The 21,607-nt window shown below is 37.4% G+C and overlaps 1 protein-coding gene across 2 annotated transcripts in view; it reads left to right on the forward strand.

Moving 5' to 3' along the window:
* LOC126763902 (uncharacterized) overlaps positions 1–21,183 on the forward strand; it is a 289,923-nt gene extending 268,740 nt beyond the window's left edge. For both annotated transcript variants that reach the window (XM_050481667.1, XM_050481666.1), the window contains one exon: positions 20,000–21,183. In XM_050481667.1, the coding sequence (XP_050337624.1) occupies positions 20,000–20,712 (713 nt within the window). In that variant the 3' untranslated portion in view covers positions 20,713–21,183. The remainder of the gene's footprint in view (positions 1–19,999) is intronic.
* The last annotated feature ends 424 nt before the right edge of the window (positions 21,184–21,607 follow it).

The raw sequence follows: 21,607 nt of genomic DNA on the forward strand, positions 1-21,607 counted from the left end.
CACTATTATGGCCCTCGTTTTTACTTTCTACCAAGGAACACGCGTACAAAATTATTATGATATCTCATTTTTTACTCAAGTTACAGCTTGCACGGATGTATATAAAACTTTTTTGAAGGTCAACGAAAACTTTTCAGTTGCGCTTAAAGTATTTTATTTTTATATTTAGCTAACAAATATTCACTTCGTTTTTAGTGTGCAGCAATTAACTTAGTTTAGCCGCAAAGGTGCCATCTACAGATGGTTATTGGTGGGCTTCTTGAATATTACCGACTAACTTAATGAAGGTTCAGATCACTAAGTGTGACACAAAATTAATACCTAACGTAACCCTTTGCAGTTAGAAATATGCTATTATGTCCTCAGGGGACTTTCAGAAGTGGATCATTTGGAATCAAATATGATTATCATCTACAAGGTTTTGGGGATAAATTTGTTAAACGGTATCATCAAAAATTAATTGGAAGAGTGGCCATTTTGTAATTAAGATGAGTAAGTCTTTCTGTAAAGTAGGCTTGATTTGTAAGATATCATTTAAACTTTTGGTTAAATAACACCCGAAATTTAATGGTTATGGAGTTGGGTTTAATGATAGTATGGTGTAGTAAATAATGAGTATTGGATCGTTTTATCAAAATCGTCATATTCGACTTTCTTCATTTGTCCGAGTTCCAAACATTATATTATTGTTATATTTTATTCGACTATTTTGTGTAAGAGCCGTTATTATGAAGAATTGATTGTAAAACAAAAAAGTCGTTAACTTCGGGTCCATCAAAGCTCGATGACCCTTCACAAACAAAATAGTTGCCATACTAGAAATCGATTTTGATTGGTCAGTTTGTATGACAGCTGTATACTACAGTGGTGCGATCTGAAAAGTTTGTTCAGATATTATAGTGTTACTTTGGGCAATAATTTGTGCCGAATTTCACTAAGACATCTTGTTAAAAAAATTGTACTTATTATATTTATTTATTTTTTGAAAACAGCTACATCAGCACAATTTTTTATTTCGTTCGGTAATTAATCGAAATATTTAAAACCTTTATAAAATAGATTTTGCTTATCTATTTCAGTTCTAAATAATGGTAGCTTAAGATTTATTTTTCTTGTATTAATGTTGTGCAATTCGTTTAAATACTCTACATTATTTGTTAAGTTTTCCGGTTCATTACCACATCTTATGTTAAAAATAATGTTCATTGTATGATAACATATTACTTGTTTTATACATAACATGTTTAATATAAATGCATCAATCCTTTCATTTAAAACGAATCTCATGCATCTATTTTGAAGTTCCTGAGGTATGTCTATTTTTGATTTTGGTACTATAAGCAAAATCGATGGACAATAAATAAAGTGCGGTTCAATCAGTTTAAATCAGGTTCCAAGTATGTACATATCTAGACCACTTCAGCTATATAAGCAAAATTCCCTTAAGACAATTCTCAGCTAACTGCTAAAAGCGTGATAAATCAAAAACTAAAAACGCCAGAAACATTAAATTTTACCACCGAAATGGTATGAGAGAGCTTTATGGGAGCCGGTCACTTTTTTGGTGAAATACCATATCTTAGGATCCGACCAACCGAAATTTAGAATGTGGCATTCTTATGTCACAGTGTGAATCGGACTTCAACCACGCCTACTTCCCATAAAGCACAACTTTAAATTCCACTTGATTCTTTCAGTTTCCAATACACAAATCAAGAAGAAATTAATATGACGGGATAAAACTTTGCACGAATAATGTATTTAGTGTGTGCCATCTTATGATCAAAAATTGTTCATATCCAATAAAAACTGTTTACGCCCCAAGGTTCCGAATATTTAGATCTATATACCTATAATTGACTTTTGATGGAAAATGTCGGTCAATTTGTGATATATAAATAACTGAAATTATGGCATAATCCGTCTTTATAATGGTTTGTCTCTATGTCAAATACTTCCCTCAGCCCCCATATACCCAATATAAAGATTTTCTAACTTCGAGTGAAAACTCGGCCTATACCCTATAAAACTAACGAGCCTTATGTACTTGAAGGTACAGGGTCCGGCACTCGAAGTGCAGCTTCAGACCGTTCGCGCAGCTGTCGGAATCAGCTGTTTATAAATTTGGTGAGCAATTGCTCGTGAGCTCAAACACCTTAATGTGAATAAAGTTTTTGTTCATCGCACCATCACTCGTTACAACGACACTGGTAGCATCGCAAAACGCCATGGAGGTGGTCATCAAAATACTGCAACGTCACGTGAGATGGTTCGGAAAGTGAAGAAGCGACTTGAGCGAAATCCACGACGAAGTGCCAATCAAATGGCTAAAGAACTGAAAATATCCGACCGCAGCATCCGACGCATATTGAAAAATGAGCTCAAGGTCAAGCCTTACAAGTTCCAAAAGGCCCATGATCTCACACCGAAGCGGCAACAAGTAAGACTTGAGAGAGCGAAGTAGTTACTTCGCTTGGCCAAAAGCAGTCAAATTCCGAACTTTGTGTTTTTTGACGAAAAAATGTTTCCAATTGAGCAATTCGTAAACTCTCAAAACGATAGGGTTTACTTGACCGACCGTTCTTACGAGAATCTAAGTCGTCGGTTGGCCACCAGGAAGCTGCACTCGCCACAAATAATGGTTTGGGCCGCTGTCACCGCAGATGAGCGCTCTCCAATTGCTTTCATTGAGCCTGGCGTCAAATTAAATGCGACATATTATCGGGAAAGTGTTCTGGAGGCTGCTTTGAAGCCGTAGATGTCGCAAACCATGGACGTTTCAACAAGACCGTCTCACAAAGCGCGAGTGAATCAAGAATGGCTGAAAAATAACGTTCCGAACTTCATTACGTATCTCAAAGCGCGAGTGAACCAAGAATGGCTGAAAAACAACGTTCCAAACTTCATTACGACCACACAATGGCTCTCGAAATCACCAGATGCAAATCCAATTAATTATTCTCTCTGGGCCATTTTGGAGAGCAAAGTCCGAAGTAAAAAATACACCAGTGTCGAGATGCTAAAGAAAGCCATTGTCCGAGAGTGGTCCAAAATACCGGCAAGTCACATTCGGGCAGCTTGCGTTTCGTTTTTTGACCGTCTCAAGGCCATAGTCAAGGCAAAAGGTGGTGAATTTATGATTATTTTCACACATTTTGTACTTCAAAATAAATAAAAGTAATTTGCAAACCGAATTTATGGCTTTTTTAATTGGTCACTACACTTCGAGTGCCGGAGCCTGTACTTCTTTGCAACTTGAAAGACTTGATATAGAACAGAATACTTTGGTATTCTTTTAAGTTTTTTTGGAGTCGTTTGCTAATTTTTATCATATACGCTATTACTCGAATTTCCCTAAGAAGACCATATCACTATCGACAGTAGAGTGTTCTGCTGGTGAGTTGAAATGGTTTGAACCCTCGTGTCGCATGATCTGCACTAGCTACATGTTGCCAAGCTAAACCGATTTATGAGTCTGAGTAAACGTCCGGTGTGTTTTACGTGGTCACCTGCTGACGATAGCCTTGCTCCACGGCGCTCAAAAGCACAGCGGATCAAATCGATGCGTTGATCAGCGCCCTGAGAATGCTAAGCATTTTCAGTACCAATTGGCAGTGTGGAATGGACACACTAACCACCTTGGTAGGGTTCGAGGCCCATCTGAAACCTCTGCCGTGCTTTGGGTCCGGCACCCGGATGCAATGCAACTCCACATTCAACTGACAAAGTCAGTTCTTCCCACGATTTGGGTTTTAACCACAATCACCACGATACTCCCCGAGGGGCCAGTCCGCATGAGCAGGTTGGAGTTACCTCCAAGGGCTCCTGGTTCCCCGTGGTACCAGGAGTTAAGTCTCCGGTCAGACCTCGTAGCCGAAACTACTACCAGTTGAGCTTCCATACGGCTCTGGACTGGTGGCCAGGGGTTGGACCCCATACATACATCACATACACACACCAATCAAATAAAAAACTAAACCCTAATTCCAGCTAACCGCCTTCGCCGCTTAAATAACTCATGCGCAAACGACCCTAACTGTTCGGTATTCCGACTAGTGGAGATCACACTACTAACACCTAATCGTCCATCAGTCCAGCTAATCCCCATACCACCCAAATCCCTAATGTCCGAGTACATCGGGCACTCCGCAATTAAATGCGACCAATTTTCTAACCCCGCCCCACAAAAATACCCCGACGTATCCGAAAGGTGCCTCTGATGCAAAAGTGCATTCAGAGGCCCATGCTCCGTAAGCAGGAAACCCAGACTCAGACAAAATCTGAAGTCTGGGTTATCCTCAACGAACCCCACGTCCCGAATGTACTCGTACGTCACTCGGCCGTTAGGACTATTGTCCCAACGTTCTTGCCACCTACACCTAACCCTATCATCTAGGAGATTCTTGCTCCCTAGATATCCCTCTCTCTCAACATCATCGTCGGAAATCCAGTTATTCCGCAGCAATGACACACTTAAGAACCTTCTTAACCTGAATGCAACAGCACGCTGAATGACAATCAGGTCAAGACGGGTGCACCTAACAAGACCTGCATCGCATCCGTTGAGACGGTGCGACATACAGGCAAACAAGCAAGCATCATGCAACGCTGGATTGAGAGGAGTTTTTGAGTCCCCCAGACAGTCGTGGCTGCGTCCCACATACAGGGGCTCATTAAGTGGCACAGGCCACAAACAAGCCACGATATATGGTGCGGACCGCACGACGTCCGAGACCCCAATCGATCCTCAAAATCCGTCGTATTTTGCCTACAGTCGCTCCTTCACATTCGCCTAGTGTGGAGTTAAACACATCCTTTCACTCATGGTCAGTCCCAGATATTTGACTTGCGTCACATATCTGATGCTGACCCCATTCACACGGACAATCGGTGGACGAACCGCTGACAATCTGCCCTTAGGCAGCATTGTCACCGTTGTTTCTCTCGATATGTGCACTCCCACACCTAAACCCCAAGAATTAACGATCTCTGAGAGATCTCCTCCCGCCCGCTCTAGTTCAGACCTCGAGCGACCTACAACCATAAGAAGAAGGTCGTCCGCATACGCACAACACTTACAGAGTGGCTCGAGCTGCCCAAGCAGAGTATCCATCATAAGGTTCCAAATATATGGACCACAGATGGAACGCTGCGGGCAGTCACGACCCACTCCAATCTCCACACCCTCATTCATGCCGACAAGAGAGGCCTTTCTGTCCGAGAAATAACTCCGCCAAAGAGTAATTTCCGGACAGCCAAGCTCCTCCAGCCGTTGCACCATTCGATCACAGCTTAGGTAGTCAAACGCCCCCTTGAAGTCAACAAATATACCAAGGACATACTTGTTGACATTCTCTCTAACGACATTCTGAACATAGAACCACGCATCCTCTATACTGCGTCCTTTCCTGAACCTAAACTGCCTATCCGACCACATACCCCTCGTTAGCTCCTGAAGCCGTAACACCATGACTCTTTCCAGCACTTTTCCAAGTACTGGAAGGAGACAGATGCCCCGATAAGATCGAGGATCGCTCCTGAACTTATCGGGGGACTTCAGGCGAGGAACAACCCTAGCACTTTTCCACTCGCGAGGAAAGTATCCCTCCCAGACGCACTTATAATAAATGGCCTCCAGGTATTCCGGAATGAACTTCCATAAGCTTTTACACATCTCTCTGTTCAAACCATCAAAACCTGAGGACCCTTTAGACCTAACCAGGCCAAAGGCGTACCCCAACTCCCCATCATCTATTGGAGGGACAGGCAACTCTTGTGCTTGAGGTACCTGCACCTCCGACCTAGGAAAGAACGCACCTAACAGAACCCCCGCACACCGATTCTGACGGAGCTTTTGGTGTTGCTCAACGTTAGTTTACACAGCCGTATTTTTTTTGCGGGGATACCAAATTCAGACATCGCGGCACAAAGGAAGCTCATTTTCGTGCTGTTGAAAGCAGCTTTGAAATCAACAAAGAGGTAGTGTGTGTCGATTCTCCTTTCACGGGTCTTTTCCAAGATTTGGCGCATGGTGAATATTTGGTCGGTTATTGATTTGCGAGGTATAAAGTCACACTGATAAGGTCCAATCAGTTTGATGATGGTGGGCTTTAATCTTTCACACAGTACGCTCGATAGATCCTTTTACCCGATGTTGAGGAGGCTTATCCCACGGTAGTTGTTTTGGTGTTGCTCAACGTCAGTTTACACAGCCGTATTAGTTTTGCGGGGATACCAAATTCAGACATCGCGGCATAAAGGCAGCTCCATTTCGTGCTCTCGAAAGCAGCTTTGAAATCGACGAAAAGGTGGTGTGTGTCGACTCTCCTTTCACGGGTCTTTTCCAAGATTTGGCACATGGTGAATATCTGGTCGGTTGCTGATTTTCCAGGTCTACAGACACACTGATAAGGTCCAATCAGTTTGTTGGCGGTGGGCTTTAATCTTTCACACAATACGCTCGAAAGAATCTTATATACGATGTTGAGGAGGCTTATCCCACCGTAGTTGGCGCAGATTGTGGGGTCTCCCTTTTTGTGGATTGGGCATAGCACACTTAAATTCCCAACGCTGGGCATGCTTTCGTCCGACCATATTTTACAAAGAAGCTAATGCATGCTCCTTATCAGTTCTTCGCCTCGGTGTTTGAATAGCTCGGCCGGCAATCCATTGGCCCCCGCCGCTTTGTTGTTCTTCAGACGGGTAATTGCTTCGAATTTCTACATGTTCGGGCAATGGAACGTCTGCTCCATCGTCATCGATTGGGGAATCGGGTTCGCATTCTCATGGCATTGTACGTTCAGTGCCATTCAGCAGACTCGAGAAGTGTTGGCTGGGTTCTACTAAAGTATGCTCCGGTCTTGAAACCTCCGGTAAGCCGTCGCATTTTTTCGTTGAATTTTCGAACATTACCCTTGTTGGCCAGCTTATTAAGCTCTTCATGCTCTAGCGTTTCGGCCCTTTTCTTTTTCTGCCTGGAAATCCGTCTCGGTTCCCTTTTCAACTCTCGGTAACTATCCCATTCCGAACGTGTTGTGGTTGATTGCAACGTTGCGAGGCAGGTAGTCTGTTTTCTCTCCGCTCCGAGTTGTTGACGAGTGCTCTCAGAGAGCAGAAGTGCAAGCCGAGTAGAAAATCGTTCGGCCGTCTATTATGATTGTAGCTTCCCGACGTCGAACCTTCCTTGTGTCTGTTGACGTGCGATATTTGCTACACAGAGGCGGGTGCAAACCTATTCTGCAACAAGATAGTGGTCCGAGTCGATCTTAGGAGCGCACGCACGTCTAAAACACTCTTCCATCTATCACAACATATCGCTCTGGTTGGTGGCTTTTTGATCCGGAGACAGCCAGGTAGCTTGAAACATTTTCTTGTACTGGAATCTAGTACTACAGAAACCATATTTCAGGCCCCAACGAACTCGATCAGCCTCAACCCATTTGGGGATGTTTCGTCGTGGAAGCTGAATTTACTGACCGTAGTGCCAAAGATACTTTCTTTGCCCACCCTGGCGTTAAAGTCGCCAAGCACGATTTTGGCATCGTGGCGAGGGCAGCCCACATAAGTGCGCTCCAAGCGCTTATCATCATCTTTGGTCATATCGTCCTTCTCTTCCTTCGAGGCGTGGGCGCAAATAAGCGATATGTTGAAGAACCCCGCTTTGCTGCGGATTGTGGTTAGACGCTCATTCACCGAAGAGAATGATAGTACTCGGCGGCGGAGTCTCTCTCCCACCACGAATCTCACACCAATCTTGCGCTCCACTGTAGTAAAAGCCACAAGGACTTACTCGTCTCTGTCCTTGTCCGGTTCATCGCATTTCTTGGACGGCGGTGATGTCAGCCTTTATTTTCACGAGGACATCAACCAGCTGGACAGCAGCACCATCCCAATTAAAGGACCGGACATTCCAGGTGCATGTCCTCAATTAGTAATCCTTATTTCGTTCGCCTTCAAACGGATGTTGTTAGGCTAACCAGAGGATACTTGGTCAAAGACCGGAAGTCGCGAGCTGCTTGAGCCATATGTAAAATAATCATTTCTGGCCACTCCCAAGTGAATGGCGATCAGAGAACTTTCCTTACTTGCGTGAACTTCTACACGTGACTCCATCTTCCATGCTGAGGAACTGCTAAATGCATATATATTGTATATGTATGCGCGTATTTAACAGCAGTCCGATAAGAGCGCAAAAAGTAAAATTACATATACAGGGACCTTTCCAAAGTAATCAGGACTTTAAAAAAAAGAACAAATGTTTTTTTCGGCAAAATCAATTTATTTTATTCAAAATAGTCTCCTTGTGCTTCAATGTAGCTTTTTGCACGGTCCAAAAGCATGTCGAACGAGTGTTTTCGCTCGTTGCCAGTATGCCGGTGCAAGTCTTTTGAACGGCCTCTACGTTTGCATAACGCTTTCCTTTCATATGCAAATGCTTTTTCCGAAAACGAAGAAGTCGCACGGTGTCATATCAGGTGAATACTAGGAGTGGTTATTGGTGAAAATGTGCTTTTTGGTCAACTAATCGGTCACAAGCGTCGATCGATGAGGCGGCGCATTAATCTTCGCGATATTCGGGCCGGAAACGGCGAACTTGTTTCATCAATTGAAACGTTTCGGTGAAAGTTTTACCAATTTTAAAATGTTGGTTCTTTGTTCGAAATTTATTTTCACACCGATGACACATACATACATAAAACGCAATAACTTCACTTTCAATCACTTAAATGTCATGAAATTCACAAAAATTACAAATGGTGGGGAGCAGATTCTAACGCACTAGTCGACATATAGATGGCGCCATCAGGGGGCGCTAGATTCCAAAAGTCCTGTTTACTATGGTATGCACCTTGTCTTATACATACATATATTAGTAACTATGAAATGCCAATTTCAATTAATGTATGTCAGAGGGTTTACGTGTTGTTTATATTTGCTTGAGAGTAAATTTTTAAATTTAATTTAATTTTCCGCCAACGGTATTTGAGTATACCAATAATTTTTTTCGCTCCTTCTTTCCAAATTTCCCATATATTTTTTCTTTCTTCCGGGTTTGGTGACGTCCTACCCAGTTGTTGCTTGCTGTTGTTATCTCCTGCCTTTTGTGTTTTAGGTGGCAGTTTTTGTAAGTGGTTATTAAATTGCGCCCGATTTGCGTTTTACTGATTTTATTTTTGTAATTCAGTTGACTCCGCGTCCGTGGCACAATTCCGATTTCTTTGGCGCCGCGATTTGAAGGTACCGTTGGAAAGAGGAAGTCCTCTCTGATTAAAAAATATATGGGGTTATAGGTACCGCAAACGCTTAGTTTACGAGATATTCGACCTTGAAGTTCAAAAATTCCCAAAATTCGAACATTTCAACAAGCTATTTCGCCACATTAAACACACTTTACTCACATTTTTTATTTCAAATTAATTAAATTAAACTATAAACTTTTAAATAAATCCACATTCTACAATCTTTTTACCGAAGAAATATTGATTTTAAAAGTTACATTGTACACTCATAGTGAACATCATGTGTGTGCTAAAAATTACGACGAAATGGAGCGCTGCCATGTGATAATAAGAAAATTCGCTGAAATGACTTTTTTCTCAAAAATTCCTCTATCCATTCATGTGGATATGTTCTTTATTTAATTTAATAAACAAGTAAGTAATATTATATAGTAATATTATAAAATATATTGTCACCTAATATACAAAAAAACGTATATTCAATAATAAATGGAAAGCGCTGACAGATATTATAACCAAAATTTAACCATTTTATAACGAAAACTCAAATTTTTTTCCAACAGTGCAAGATAACCAAAAAATATAACCACTTTATAACGAAACTCAATATATTTTTTTTATTTTAACGCAGAAAGGAGTACAACGCAAAAGTACTTCAGTCACATAAATCACATATTACACATATACATATGTGGAAAGATTTTTTTTATAGTTAATATAGAAAAAAGTATCACGTGAAAAAGCAAACAAAAAAAAATTGTTAAAAATCCTACATATTTGCTGTTAGGATGTGGCAAGGCTTGTTTTCCTAATAATTGTAAACAATCTAACCTTTTCAACGATGAGTGAGCTAAGTGATTTTTAAATTAATAAATTTAGGTAAAATATACCAAAACAAAAGTGAAATGTGAACGTATTTCAATGTTTAGAGTGTATATTTAAATATACAGAGAAATTCCATGTGTTATTAGTGCAAATTTTTGAACTTTTAATCGTGAATATTTTAAAAAATAAAAGTTATTTTTTTATTATTTTTGGATATTTCTTCTCTGGAGAAGCTCCCCTATCCGCACATACCCCATTTATACGGAAATTCGGTTTTTTAACCCCTCCGCCAAAGTAATCGGAATCGTGCCGCGTCCGTTTATAATAATTTGTTAAATCTCTATAGGCTACTTTTTCTTTTCACTTTGTTTTTGTTTTCTCACAGAGACACTTATTTGCCCCGTTAGGCCATATATTGTGGTATGTATTATTTATTATAATATTTATATTTTTTCAACATTTTATTAAAATTTTGTGGTGCTATTTTATGATTTTGTCATCATAAGCGCCTTTCAGAAATGCTAGAGAGACTAATGTATACTAGGGTGGGTCGATTCCGGACTTTTTTCGATTCGGGATTTCTAATAGTGCGGAAAAGTTGCCTTAGTACTTCATGATTCCAATGCAACTTTTTGTTTTGAGATCGGATTGCATCTTCAACCCCAACTTCGGCCTTAAAATTTCGGAAATTCGCCTGAAATCGTGAAATTGTCTACCTAGCGCCTGAAATACGCATCTCATGGCAAAATGTATAAACAAAAGTTATTTGTCACGTAATTTGCTACCGAAATGGTATACATATGTGATCATGATCGGCTTGCGGCCACACTTCTTGACGTTGATTTCGCCGAGTGCTATCACTCACATTCATTCACCTACGCCAAAGGACACGTTCGGATAAGTCTCCACACAAATATTTTTTCATCGAGTTCCTTCACTCTTGTCGGTGATTTCGCCGAGTTCTATCACTTACATTCATTTCCCTGCGCCATACGACACGTTCGGACTGGTCTCCACATAAATATTTTTTCCTCGGGTTCCTTCATTCTTGTCGTTGATTTCGCCGAGTGCTATCACTTATATTCTCTCAAGAGAACACAGAGCTCAAAATGTCTCTATCTAAATTTAAATTTAGACAGAAATGTCCTGTGTTGGCATATATCCTTACAATCTCTCTGAGTCCCATTTACCTACTTACAAGGATGTTCTTTTGTGTTATCAGTTTGAAAGATTTCGTATAGGGCGACTCCGAGGCGACAACTATGAACCTAGGAGTAAAGAGGTTACAGAAATAGTTGCAAAAAAGTTTGAAAATACTTTCAAAAGGTCATCTATTCCGATAGTTCCACACACCAGAGTTGTACAAATGCTCACCACATACCATAAGAAATTTCTGACTCTTAAACAAATGTTTTTAAGGAACCCAATAGGTTTGAGCTCTAAAAAAATGACTTTGTCTTTTCTGTCGGAAAATTATTTGACATCGCTGTTTGTAAATGCGTTTATTTTTCTTCTTGCACTTGTCCAAAGGAAAGGAAAGTTCCTATCAATGAACAACCATTTCTCTTGGACCAGAGAACCAGACGAATTGATCGCATTGGAAGTGTATATATATCTGAAACAAACAAGATTACAAAGAAAAATGAACGTAAAGAAAAGCTTTCAAAACATCATTTAACATCAGCACTTACCAGAAAAGTATCAGCTAGAACACGTGACCATTCAGATCAGCCAGACTCTCATACAGACGACAACAATGTAGGTGCGTCGCACATGGATTCTTCCAAAAACGATGCTGATGATGAATTTTCTCTTCCATCCTCTAAAACCAAACAAAACACACTAATATTAGAACACACTGCTTTAGCTGCCCAAAGATTTGGAGTAAGTGATAGAGCAGCGGCCTTGATTGTTTTATCTGCTTTTCTGGATGCCAAAAAAGCAGGTTTGATAACAAATGATCAGGCTAGCTTTGTCACTGACAAATGCAAGATTAGTTGGGAAAAAAAAGTGTTGGAGTTAAGCTCCAAAACACCGAAAGTATTGACTCTGTATATGGGCTGTATTTTGACGGCCGCAAAGACACTACACTTACACAAGTCAGCGAAGGTGAAAAGTACTACCGCGACACTGTCAAAGAGGAACATACATACTACCTTCCGGGTTAGCTGGGGATGAGACGCAAGCTATATGGCAACATTTACAAGACAATTCAGTTGATGTGGAACATTTAGAAGTTGTCGATGCTGATGGCACCAACACGAACACAGGTTGGAAAGGTGAAATCATTCGGAAACTAGAAGAAAGAATAGGTATGCCATTAGAGTGGGTTGTTTGTCTTCTACATTTCAACGAACTTCCATTTCGTGCTCTTTTCGAACACATAGATGGTGTCTCAAAGAGTCCAAATACATTCTCTGGCGACATAGGTAAACTGCTCCCTGATTGTGAGAAGTTGCCTGTTGTCAAATTTGAAAGTTTTCATCCTGCCAATTACCTTCTGAAGTTATTAATTCGACCCAACTTAGCACAGACCAAGCTTATCCTATAAAATATCAGAAGCTGTTATTCCGGTCAATGTTCCTCAGGTTTAGCGTCGATGCATCCAGGTAACATGTGCAAATCTCGCTGGCTCACCTGTGCAAATAGAATTCTGAGATTATACATTTCTACTGACAAACCAACAAAGGAAATAAAGATTTTGGTCAAGTACATACTTACAGTTTACTCACCTTTGTGGTTCTCAATAAGATTCAACAGTTCAATCAAAGATGGCTCGCGCCATCTCTATGCTGCAACTCAAAGATCAAGATACTTACCTGCTAAACGGCGCAAGGTTGTCGATTCATCCATTCAACAGAATGCTTTCTTTGCTCTTCCAGAAAACATTCTCCTTAGTATGATGACTGACGAACGGATATAAGTCAGAAAGTTGGCCCTTGACCGTCTTCTGGCAGCCAGAGAAGCAGAGTCTGACACTGTAAATGGAAGGGTTAGATGTAATAAAGTGCCAAAGCTGAATTTCAAAGCTAATAATTATTACGATATGATTAACTGGAAGACTATTACCTTGACTGTTCCACCAGTTCTTTGTTCAGTTTCTAACGAATAACTCATAAAAGGGCTGTCGGGAGACACTGCAGAGGTATGGTGACAGAGGTTAAACTGGTGACAGAGGCATCTTCTAAAGTTATTGGCCCCCAATCTCGTGATCGTTTTATACGCTCTACACTGAAATCTAGGCAACAAGTGCCAAAGTTTAGTACAAAATCTGATTTTATCAATAAATTTGACACAGATTCAGACTAAAACAAGCCTGTCATATGCCTGGTTGGTTGGGTTAGGCTTGGGAAGAACCCGAAGAGCAGCCACCTCCACGCGTTGGGTTCTGGGTGACCTATAACTCTAACTATAATAAAAATTAAAAACTAACTATAAATAAAAATTATAAGTGTGGCAGCTTTATAAATATGTAAATTATATATTCTGGCAATATTATGAGTCTGTAAATTCATTATGTATCTAATTATAAATAAAATAGAGTGGCAGCAACATATGCGACCATATTGTGGACAAAGTAAAACGAGTGCGTAATCATTTAAAGAACGTCCAATATAATGTATTGTACCCAAAATGTTGCCAAGTGAGCATTGGTTTAGTTTGCGTTTGCTCGGGCATAAAACAACAAGTAATAAAGCCGAACTAATTGTTCGCCTACAACAAATTTCTGAGGGGCTTCGTCGAAATTCGACGGTTGACGCTGACGCTGACTATAAACAAGTCACGATTCCTGAGGAAATCAACGAAGGAGCAGTACAAACATTACCGACAAGTGTGGTGAATTTAACAATGGTTGAAGCGTGAATGAGAACTAAAGCAAATGGAAAACGAACTTCTAAAGAGTGAAAAAGAACAGTTGAGAAATAGTGATGATGAAACAAGAAACATTTCCAACAAGCAAAAGTTCGCCGATGTGAACGAGCATATTTCTGACTTTCCTGGTAGTGGTGAATGCTTTAAATTATGGCAAGCACAACTAAAAAATATTCAGAGTGTTTACCAACTTGATGATAACAACATAAGAGCGCTAATTGCAAATAAATTAAAAGGTAATGCGCTAAATTTTTGTGATTTGATTGCAATGCTTATTGATAAGTTTTTAATGGAAATGAGCTCTCTCTTTGAAGAAAAAACAACAATTTGATGCTAAAGAAAAATTTTGAAACCACGGTATTCCGGATAACACTTTACATTCGCAAGCTAAAATGAATAACAAATATGAATTGTCAGAAGCATTTCGAAATATTCAATTGCCATGGTATATACCAAAGAAAATGACAGCAGTTAATCGACATGTGTAGTCGAGTAATGGACAACAGGCAGCGGAGATCGCGAGATGCTTCAATTGTAACTCCTTGGACTTTTAGCAAATGTATGCCGAAACCCCAAACGAGAGCATGGTGCTTGCCATGTACATATGTACAGAAATTGTTCTCAAAGGAAGAGCCGCACTGTAAAGCATTGACGGAAGACGATGATTTTGTAAGATTTTTAAATTATTTATTTATTAATTCCAAATTTAGTTAAAAACTTTATTACAATCGCTAATGGATACGGGAAGCCATATTAGTTTTGTTCGCCAACAGTTCATATCAGATGTATTAATAAACAGAAAAAATAATGTACTCTTAAAATATGGTGAAATAAACATAAGTATTGAATTAACAATGTTAGTTGAAACAAATGAAACGATGACTTATCCAATCATTTTAAGAAGACACTTTTTAAGTAAATATAATTTAAAATTAGAATCTAATATGGAAGATTCGAATTTCAAAGTCGGAAATAATACATTTGATGAAGAGTGTAATAGATCAATGAAAACTGTACTTAATAACTTACACTTATATGTGTTGTGAGCGTCTCGATACGCCAAAAATAGATGTGAGATGAAGCTATTGCTGAGTACAGAAAAACCTTTAATTGCCCTCCGAGAAGACTGTCATACAGTGAAAAACAAAAAGTTAAGGTTGTTTTAGATGACTTAATGCGTTCTATGACGTAGACATGGTTGAAGAATCGATTAAATACACTTCTTTTGCGACAGTACGAGTTTTTGAAAATGCATTTCGGTCTGAAAAATACCCCTTCATCTTTTCAGCGGTTTTAAGCACTTTTTCGATGATCTAATTCGAGCAGAGAAACTTGCTATTTATTTAGACGATATCGCGATAGCTATAGTACATTTTACAGAAAGTTTTAGATAAGTTAGTACAAAACAAATTAGAATTGAGATTAGACAAATTCCATTTTATGGAGGCAGAAATACGCTATTTAGGATATAACGTTTCGAGTAAAGGTATTCGATCGAATAAAAAGAATGTAGAAGTTATAGTGAACTTTCCTATGCCCAGAAACACAAAATCTGTACATAGTTTTTTGGGCTTATGTTCATACTTTCGAAGATTCGTTAAGAATTTTTCACGAGAAGCTCAGCCTCTATACAAACTAAAAAAAACGTTAAATTTACATTTGGAGAAGATGAGTTACAGTCTTTTGAGAAACTTAAAAATAAATGAATTGGGTCTTCTATCTTAGCGATTTACGATTCAAGCGATGATACAGAGCTGCATTGCGATGCAAGCTCACAGGAATTAGGTGCAATATTATTACAACAAAAAAAACGACGACAAATTTCAACCAGTCTTTTATTTTTCGAAACATACAAGCGATCCCGAATCTAAATACCACAGCTTTGAGCTGAAAACACTTGCAATTATTTATGCACTTCGGAGATTTAGGGTATATCTGCAAGGATCAAAGTTTAAGATAATCACTGATTGCAATACACTCACACTTTAAATAAGAAGGAAATAAATCTGAGGATAGCCAGATGGGCACTTGTTCAATATGTTCTCGAACATCGTAACGGGAACAGAATGCTTCATTTGGGCGCACTTAGTCGCACTTCAAATATCCTAGTTCTTGAAGAAAACACGTTTGAGCAAAATCTGTCAATTTGCCAAAATCGGGAAAGAAAAATTATAGGGATCCGGGGAGAGTTGAAAAATAGGAAAAATGCTGTTTCTGAAATGCGTAATGGCTTAGCTTGTAGAAAAAACGGCCAAAATATATTATTTTATATACCAATTGAGATGGAAGAACAATTATTTAGAAAGTATCACGATGAAATGGGTCATATGGGAAATGACAAAGCTTTCAGTGCAATAATAAAAATATTATTTTTGGTTATAAATGGGTTGACTAAATTTGTTAAGTTATATGCGATGTGTTCAGCAGGCACGAGGGAGGTCCCGAGCTGTTTAGAACCGTATTTTAGTAATTACAATCGTCCAAGGATATTGTTATCTGATCGGGGCAGTGCGTTCACATCAAAAGATTTTGAAATTTTTTAGAAACAAATAACGTAAAACATGTCAAAATTGCGACTGGATCGCTACAAGCTAATGGAGAGGTGGGGCGCGTCAATCGTAGTCTTGCACCAATGATAGCAAAACTAACCAGCGGTTGCTCTACTTTTAGCTTAGAAAAATTTTTACCAGACATAGAGTATGCTTTAAACAATACAATGCAACGTAGTATGTATAAGCACAACTCTAAGCGAACTACTTTTCAAAAATTTTACAAAGGGGAACTGTCGTTGACTTTCTTAGAGAAAGACTAAAAGAAAATGTTTTAAACAAAAATAAGCGTAACTTAGCAGAAATTAGGGATAAGGCAGCAGAAAATATTTCAAAGTCTCAAAATTATAATAAATTACTGAAAGATAAACACCGGACGCAAAGAAAGTATATGGAAGGGGATTATGTTATGGTAAAAAATTATATAAGTACTCCAGGTGTATGTAAAAGGAATGCCCCAAGTTCAAGGGTCACCATAGAGTTTGCAAAATACTTCTGAATGACAAGTATTTACATAGAGAAATATGAAGGAATATGGAAAATAGCAAATGTGAAACCTAGGTTAGACCATAGTCTCTCTAATGAAAGCGTAATCGGGACGATTATAAGTCGGGATAGTCGAACTGTGGCAGCTTTATATATATGTAAATATATTCTGGCAACATTATAAATCTTTAGATTTAATATGTATCTAATTATAAATAAAAGAGGGTGGCAGCAACATATGCGACCATATTGTGGACAAAGTAAATCGAGTATGTAATCCTGTAAAGAGCGTCTAGTACCATGTTCAGACCGAAAATTTAAAAGATTAGATTATATTTAAGGATTTCATAACCCAACAGAGTTCTCACTGCCGTTAGAAAGATCAAAAAACAGCTGTTATTGTCATTCAAGAATTCACATCGCTTAATATTTATCAAAAGAAAAGATTGTCATATAGTATTTTGAAATAAAAAGACGGCTTTTTTAATATTTTCCATATAATAGAAATAATGGATGCATTTTTTTCATTTGTTAAGTCGATTTTCAGATGAAATTAGATTCATTGCTTTAAAAAAATTTGTTTGTTTACATTTTTTTCTGACACCCCCCCATCTATGAACGAGTCGGCATTTTCGGCCGTTTTAATATCATAACTGAAAATTTGAAAGTTCCTTTCGGCAATTCCAGTAAGAGTTGCCAAGTACCCGGAAATTTGTTGTCAAAACTTATTGAATATTTTTAAGATTTTCATCAAAATATATTATTGCACATTAACTTTTACGTCATATCCATTGCGAATTCACTAGCCGGCATTTATGAAAATTCTAACTTCAGTAAAACGCAATAAATATGTAGCTCTATAATTGCGGAAGCAAGCTTAAAAAGACATCTTTTCGTAATTTCCACGAGGATTATTAAAACACTACAATGTTCGAATAACAGGGGTTGAATATATTTTTTTTTAAGTTCGAAGAATGAATTTACTGTCGATCGCCATTCTTTCAAAAGTCGGTTATCTCCTAATTTACTTTTATATGTGCAATATAATAATATATATATAAAAAAAATCGGGCGAAGAGTTGGCCAAAAAAATTTGTAGAAGCTCTTGATTCAATGGGGATTTCGATCAAAAAAATTGTTTTCCAGTCCTACGATTTTGCAAAAAACATGTCTGGCAAGTATAAAGGAACCCAGCGAAAATTGTCAGAAAAATGTGAGAAAACTATCCCTTATATACCATGTCATGCTCATCGGATCAACATATTTGTTGAAACATCATGCAATGCAAGTGTTTTGATTAAAGGATTCTTTAACGTTTTAGAAACACTGTACGTTTTTTTTTCTGGAAGTACGAAACGTTTTCTTAGTTTGCGAAAAGAATTAAATGATATTGAGAATGCATTGCAACTGAAAAACCTGTCAATAACACGATGGACTGCTCGGGCTGAAACAGTAAAAGCTGTGTGGATTTCTTTCGAAGGTATTGTTAACGCTTTGGAAGTCATTCAAAAAGATTCAGAAAATTTTGATAACAATACACGTACATTAGCTTCTGGTCTGCTTAAAAAAATTCTGGATTTTGATTTTATTAGCTAGTTATGTTTTTGTAAAAATGTAATGTTTAAAGTAAAAAATTTGACAGAAAGTTTGGAAGCCGAGAAATTGAACGTCATTGACGCATTATTGCTGATTGAAAGCACATCAGCGTCATTCCAACAAATGAATGACGATTCACAAATTAACGCATTGCTAGCGAGTTCAGTTGCATTTGCTGAAAAGTGTCAGATCAACCCTGAAAATGACTTTTCGAAACACCACAGAACACGCCGTGCTTCGAAGAAATATGACGATAATCCAGCAACTGCTTGTAATTTTGATTTCCAGACATTTTATAGAAAAAAAATTCAAAATTGTCCTCGAAAATTTCACAAATTGTATTCAAGATAATTTGCAAGAAACTATGTCAACCTTCAAACGCATTCAAGAGATGTTCAGGATTCCAGCTAACAGAAGAAATATTACAATAGAATCTATACAATTTGTTGCGCAATTGGAACCTAAGTTCTTCAGTGAAGATCTAGATTGTATTTTTGCTGAAACACAAATTCTTTTTGATTCATGTAAAGAGTGTAAATCTTTCGATGACATTTCTATAGTAGTGTACAAATTGAGAAAGGTCATTCCTTCTGCATACAAAATTGTTCATTACATAATGACTGCTCCTGTCACGTCAGCTTCATGTGAACGTTCTTTTAGTAAATTGAAATTTGTTTTCAACGATTTGCGTACAACAATGGGGGATGAACGTTTGAATTCTTTGATGCTGCTTTCTTCTTCAAAGGATAAAGTAGACGAAATCGATCTGCGCGATGTTGTTGGAAAATGGTCAATGTTGAAACATCGCAGAGTGAAAATATAACTCAGAAATTTATATTTTTTGCAATTCAATTTCTTAAGAAAATCTTGTTTTTTCCCGCGTAACACGTGGCTGAACAATATATGTATTTTATATTAAGATAAACATATTAAATGATGATTATACTAATATGTACAATACTTATTTGAGAATAAAATAATGAATTATGCTATTATGTTGTCAAACTTCTCCGTAATACTTTATCAGAAATGAAGATATCCTTATTTTATATATATTTATAAACATATACATTAAATCGCAAATTCTTGAAATGAGTCGGCATTTCAAAGTTACTCACCCCCCCATGATCTGGATCCTCGCGACGCCCCTGCATTGACATAATAATTGACCGGGGCAAATCAATGTTCGAGTCAGTATATACCTATGTACATATATTAGAAATTAAAAAAAAGGTCATATATGATAAAAATCCTATTATATTAATATTTCATGAAGTGAGTTCCTTCGTCGGGAGGTGAATTTCTCCGATTAAAATTCCAATTAATTAAAAAACAGCGACCGGTGGGAACCTTATATATTCATAGTTAATATATAATAAATATAATGTTTTGTTTTACATATATTGATTCTTTTTTTAATTTTTATTTCAGTTATTTTAACATATTCCGTTGCGCAAATGACTGACTATGTAAGAGTTTCCAATGAAGCTACTCAAACTCTACTTCCAAGGATTCCTGGAGATATCTTTTTGAATACATATTTGATTAATTACGGAAAAATAAATGAATTAAGGGATAGAAATGTTATAGAAAAAGATGCAGTTAGTGCAGATTACGGGAAACGAAATAAAAAGTTGCATTATAAATCTGATAACTCGATGGATCCTGGACTGGAGAAAAGCGTTCCTAATATTGAAATCGATATTAAGGAATTGCGGAAAAATAACTTTAGGCCAAATCTTCAACAACCTACTCTTTTATCATGGAATTTTGAATATGGGGACTTGGCTGCTGATAATAACTCGAAAAAATTTGTGCCGTATGCTATTCAAGCTAATCATTCACCCCGGAGTTTTATTTCCCCGCAACAAGAAAGTAGTATTTACCACGGTAATGATCGTTATTATATTGAAAAAGATTGCGAATTGTTTTTGCTTTCCATTGACGAACTTTTACAAGAAATTAATAGATTGGTGGACATAATTGAGGATAATCCATCTGAAAATAAATATTACAATAAAAGCACAACAGAATCGATCCACTTTAAATATAAACCATTGTTTATACCGTCCGAAAAATGGTTACCAATCATTATCAAGGAAGAAAAGCAGTTGCAAGATATGATGAAAGAAATGAATATCTGAAACCTGCATATGCAAAAGTTTATCAATGTCAACTATATTATTAAATATAACGGTTCCCCACAAATACTAGTATATAATGTATTAATATATCACTTGAGATTATTATTCCAAGTATACCTATCTAATGAATGCATAGAAATATTCCTGTTAATTTCTAAACTCAAACTCTTTTCCTGATTTAATATACATACATATATTCATCTTGTAAGGAAGACTAATAAACGTAGGTATATTTAAAACCTTACAGGTTGATCAAAATATGTGATATTTTAATGAAATTAAATGAACAAGTTTCCTTGAAAATTTTGTGATTTACCTCTGAATATGAATGGAATTTGGCAAATTGGGCCTTTGGATATTTCTGATTGGGTCCTAGGCTAAGTCTTCCTACATATATTAGTCGTTTAAAAGTAATTTAATTTGATTTTTCATAAATTAAAACATAATAATTTGTATATTCAACAAAATACAATTAGCATGGATTTTATATTTATTAATATTGATTAATATTAATATTAGTCATTTAAAGTTGACAAAAAATACTCTTTATTTCAAATTGCACATGTTCAGATTTTAAATGGAAGAAAAATTATTTGATTTTCAAAAGTAAAAAGTTTTTTTCGCCCTTTAGATTGAAAATAATATTAATATAATTCAAATTATAAAAATAAGTTAAAGTAATTAAGTAAGAACAAGTAAAAAGTTAGCTCACCTACACATTTAATATAAATTTTGAAAACAAAACTAAAACATTTTTTTCATTATTACTGATTTGCATTTAAAAAAATCAACACATTTGTCTTTTCATCGTCTAAGCCAATAAATAATTTTGCAAAATGACAAGAGGAATGAGAGCGTAGGACTTATATTAAGGTGCAGATGACACATTTTCAGC

Source organism: Bactrocera neohumeralis, unplaced genomic scaffold, assembly GCF_024586455.1.
Source record: "Bactrocera neohumeralis isolate Rockhampton unplaced genomic scaffold, APGP_CSIRO_Bneo_wtdbg2-racon-allhic-juicebox.fasta_v2 cluster09, whole genome shotgun sequence".
Lineage (NCBI taxonomy): Eukaryota > Metazoa > Arthropoda > Insecta > Diptera > Tephritidae > Bactrocera > Bactrocera neohumeralis.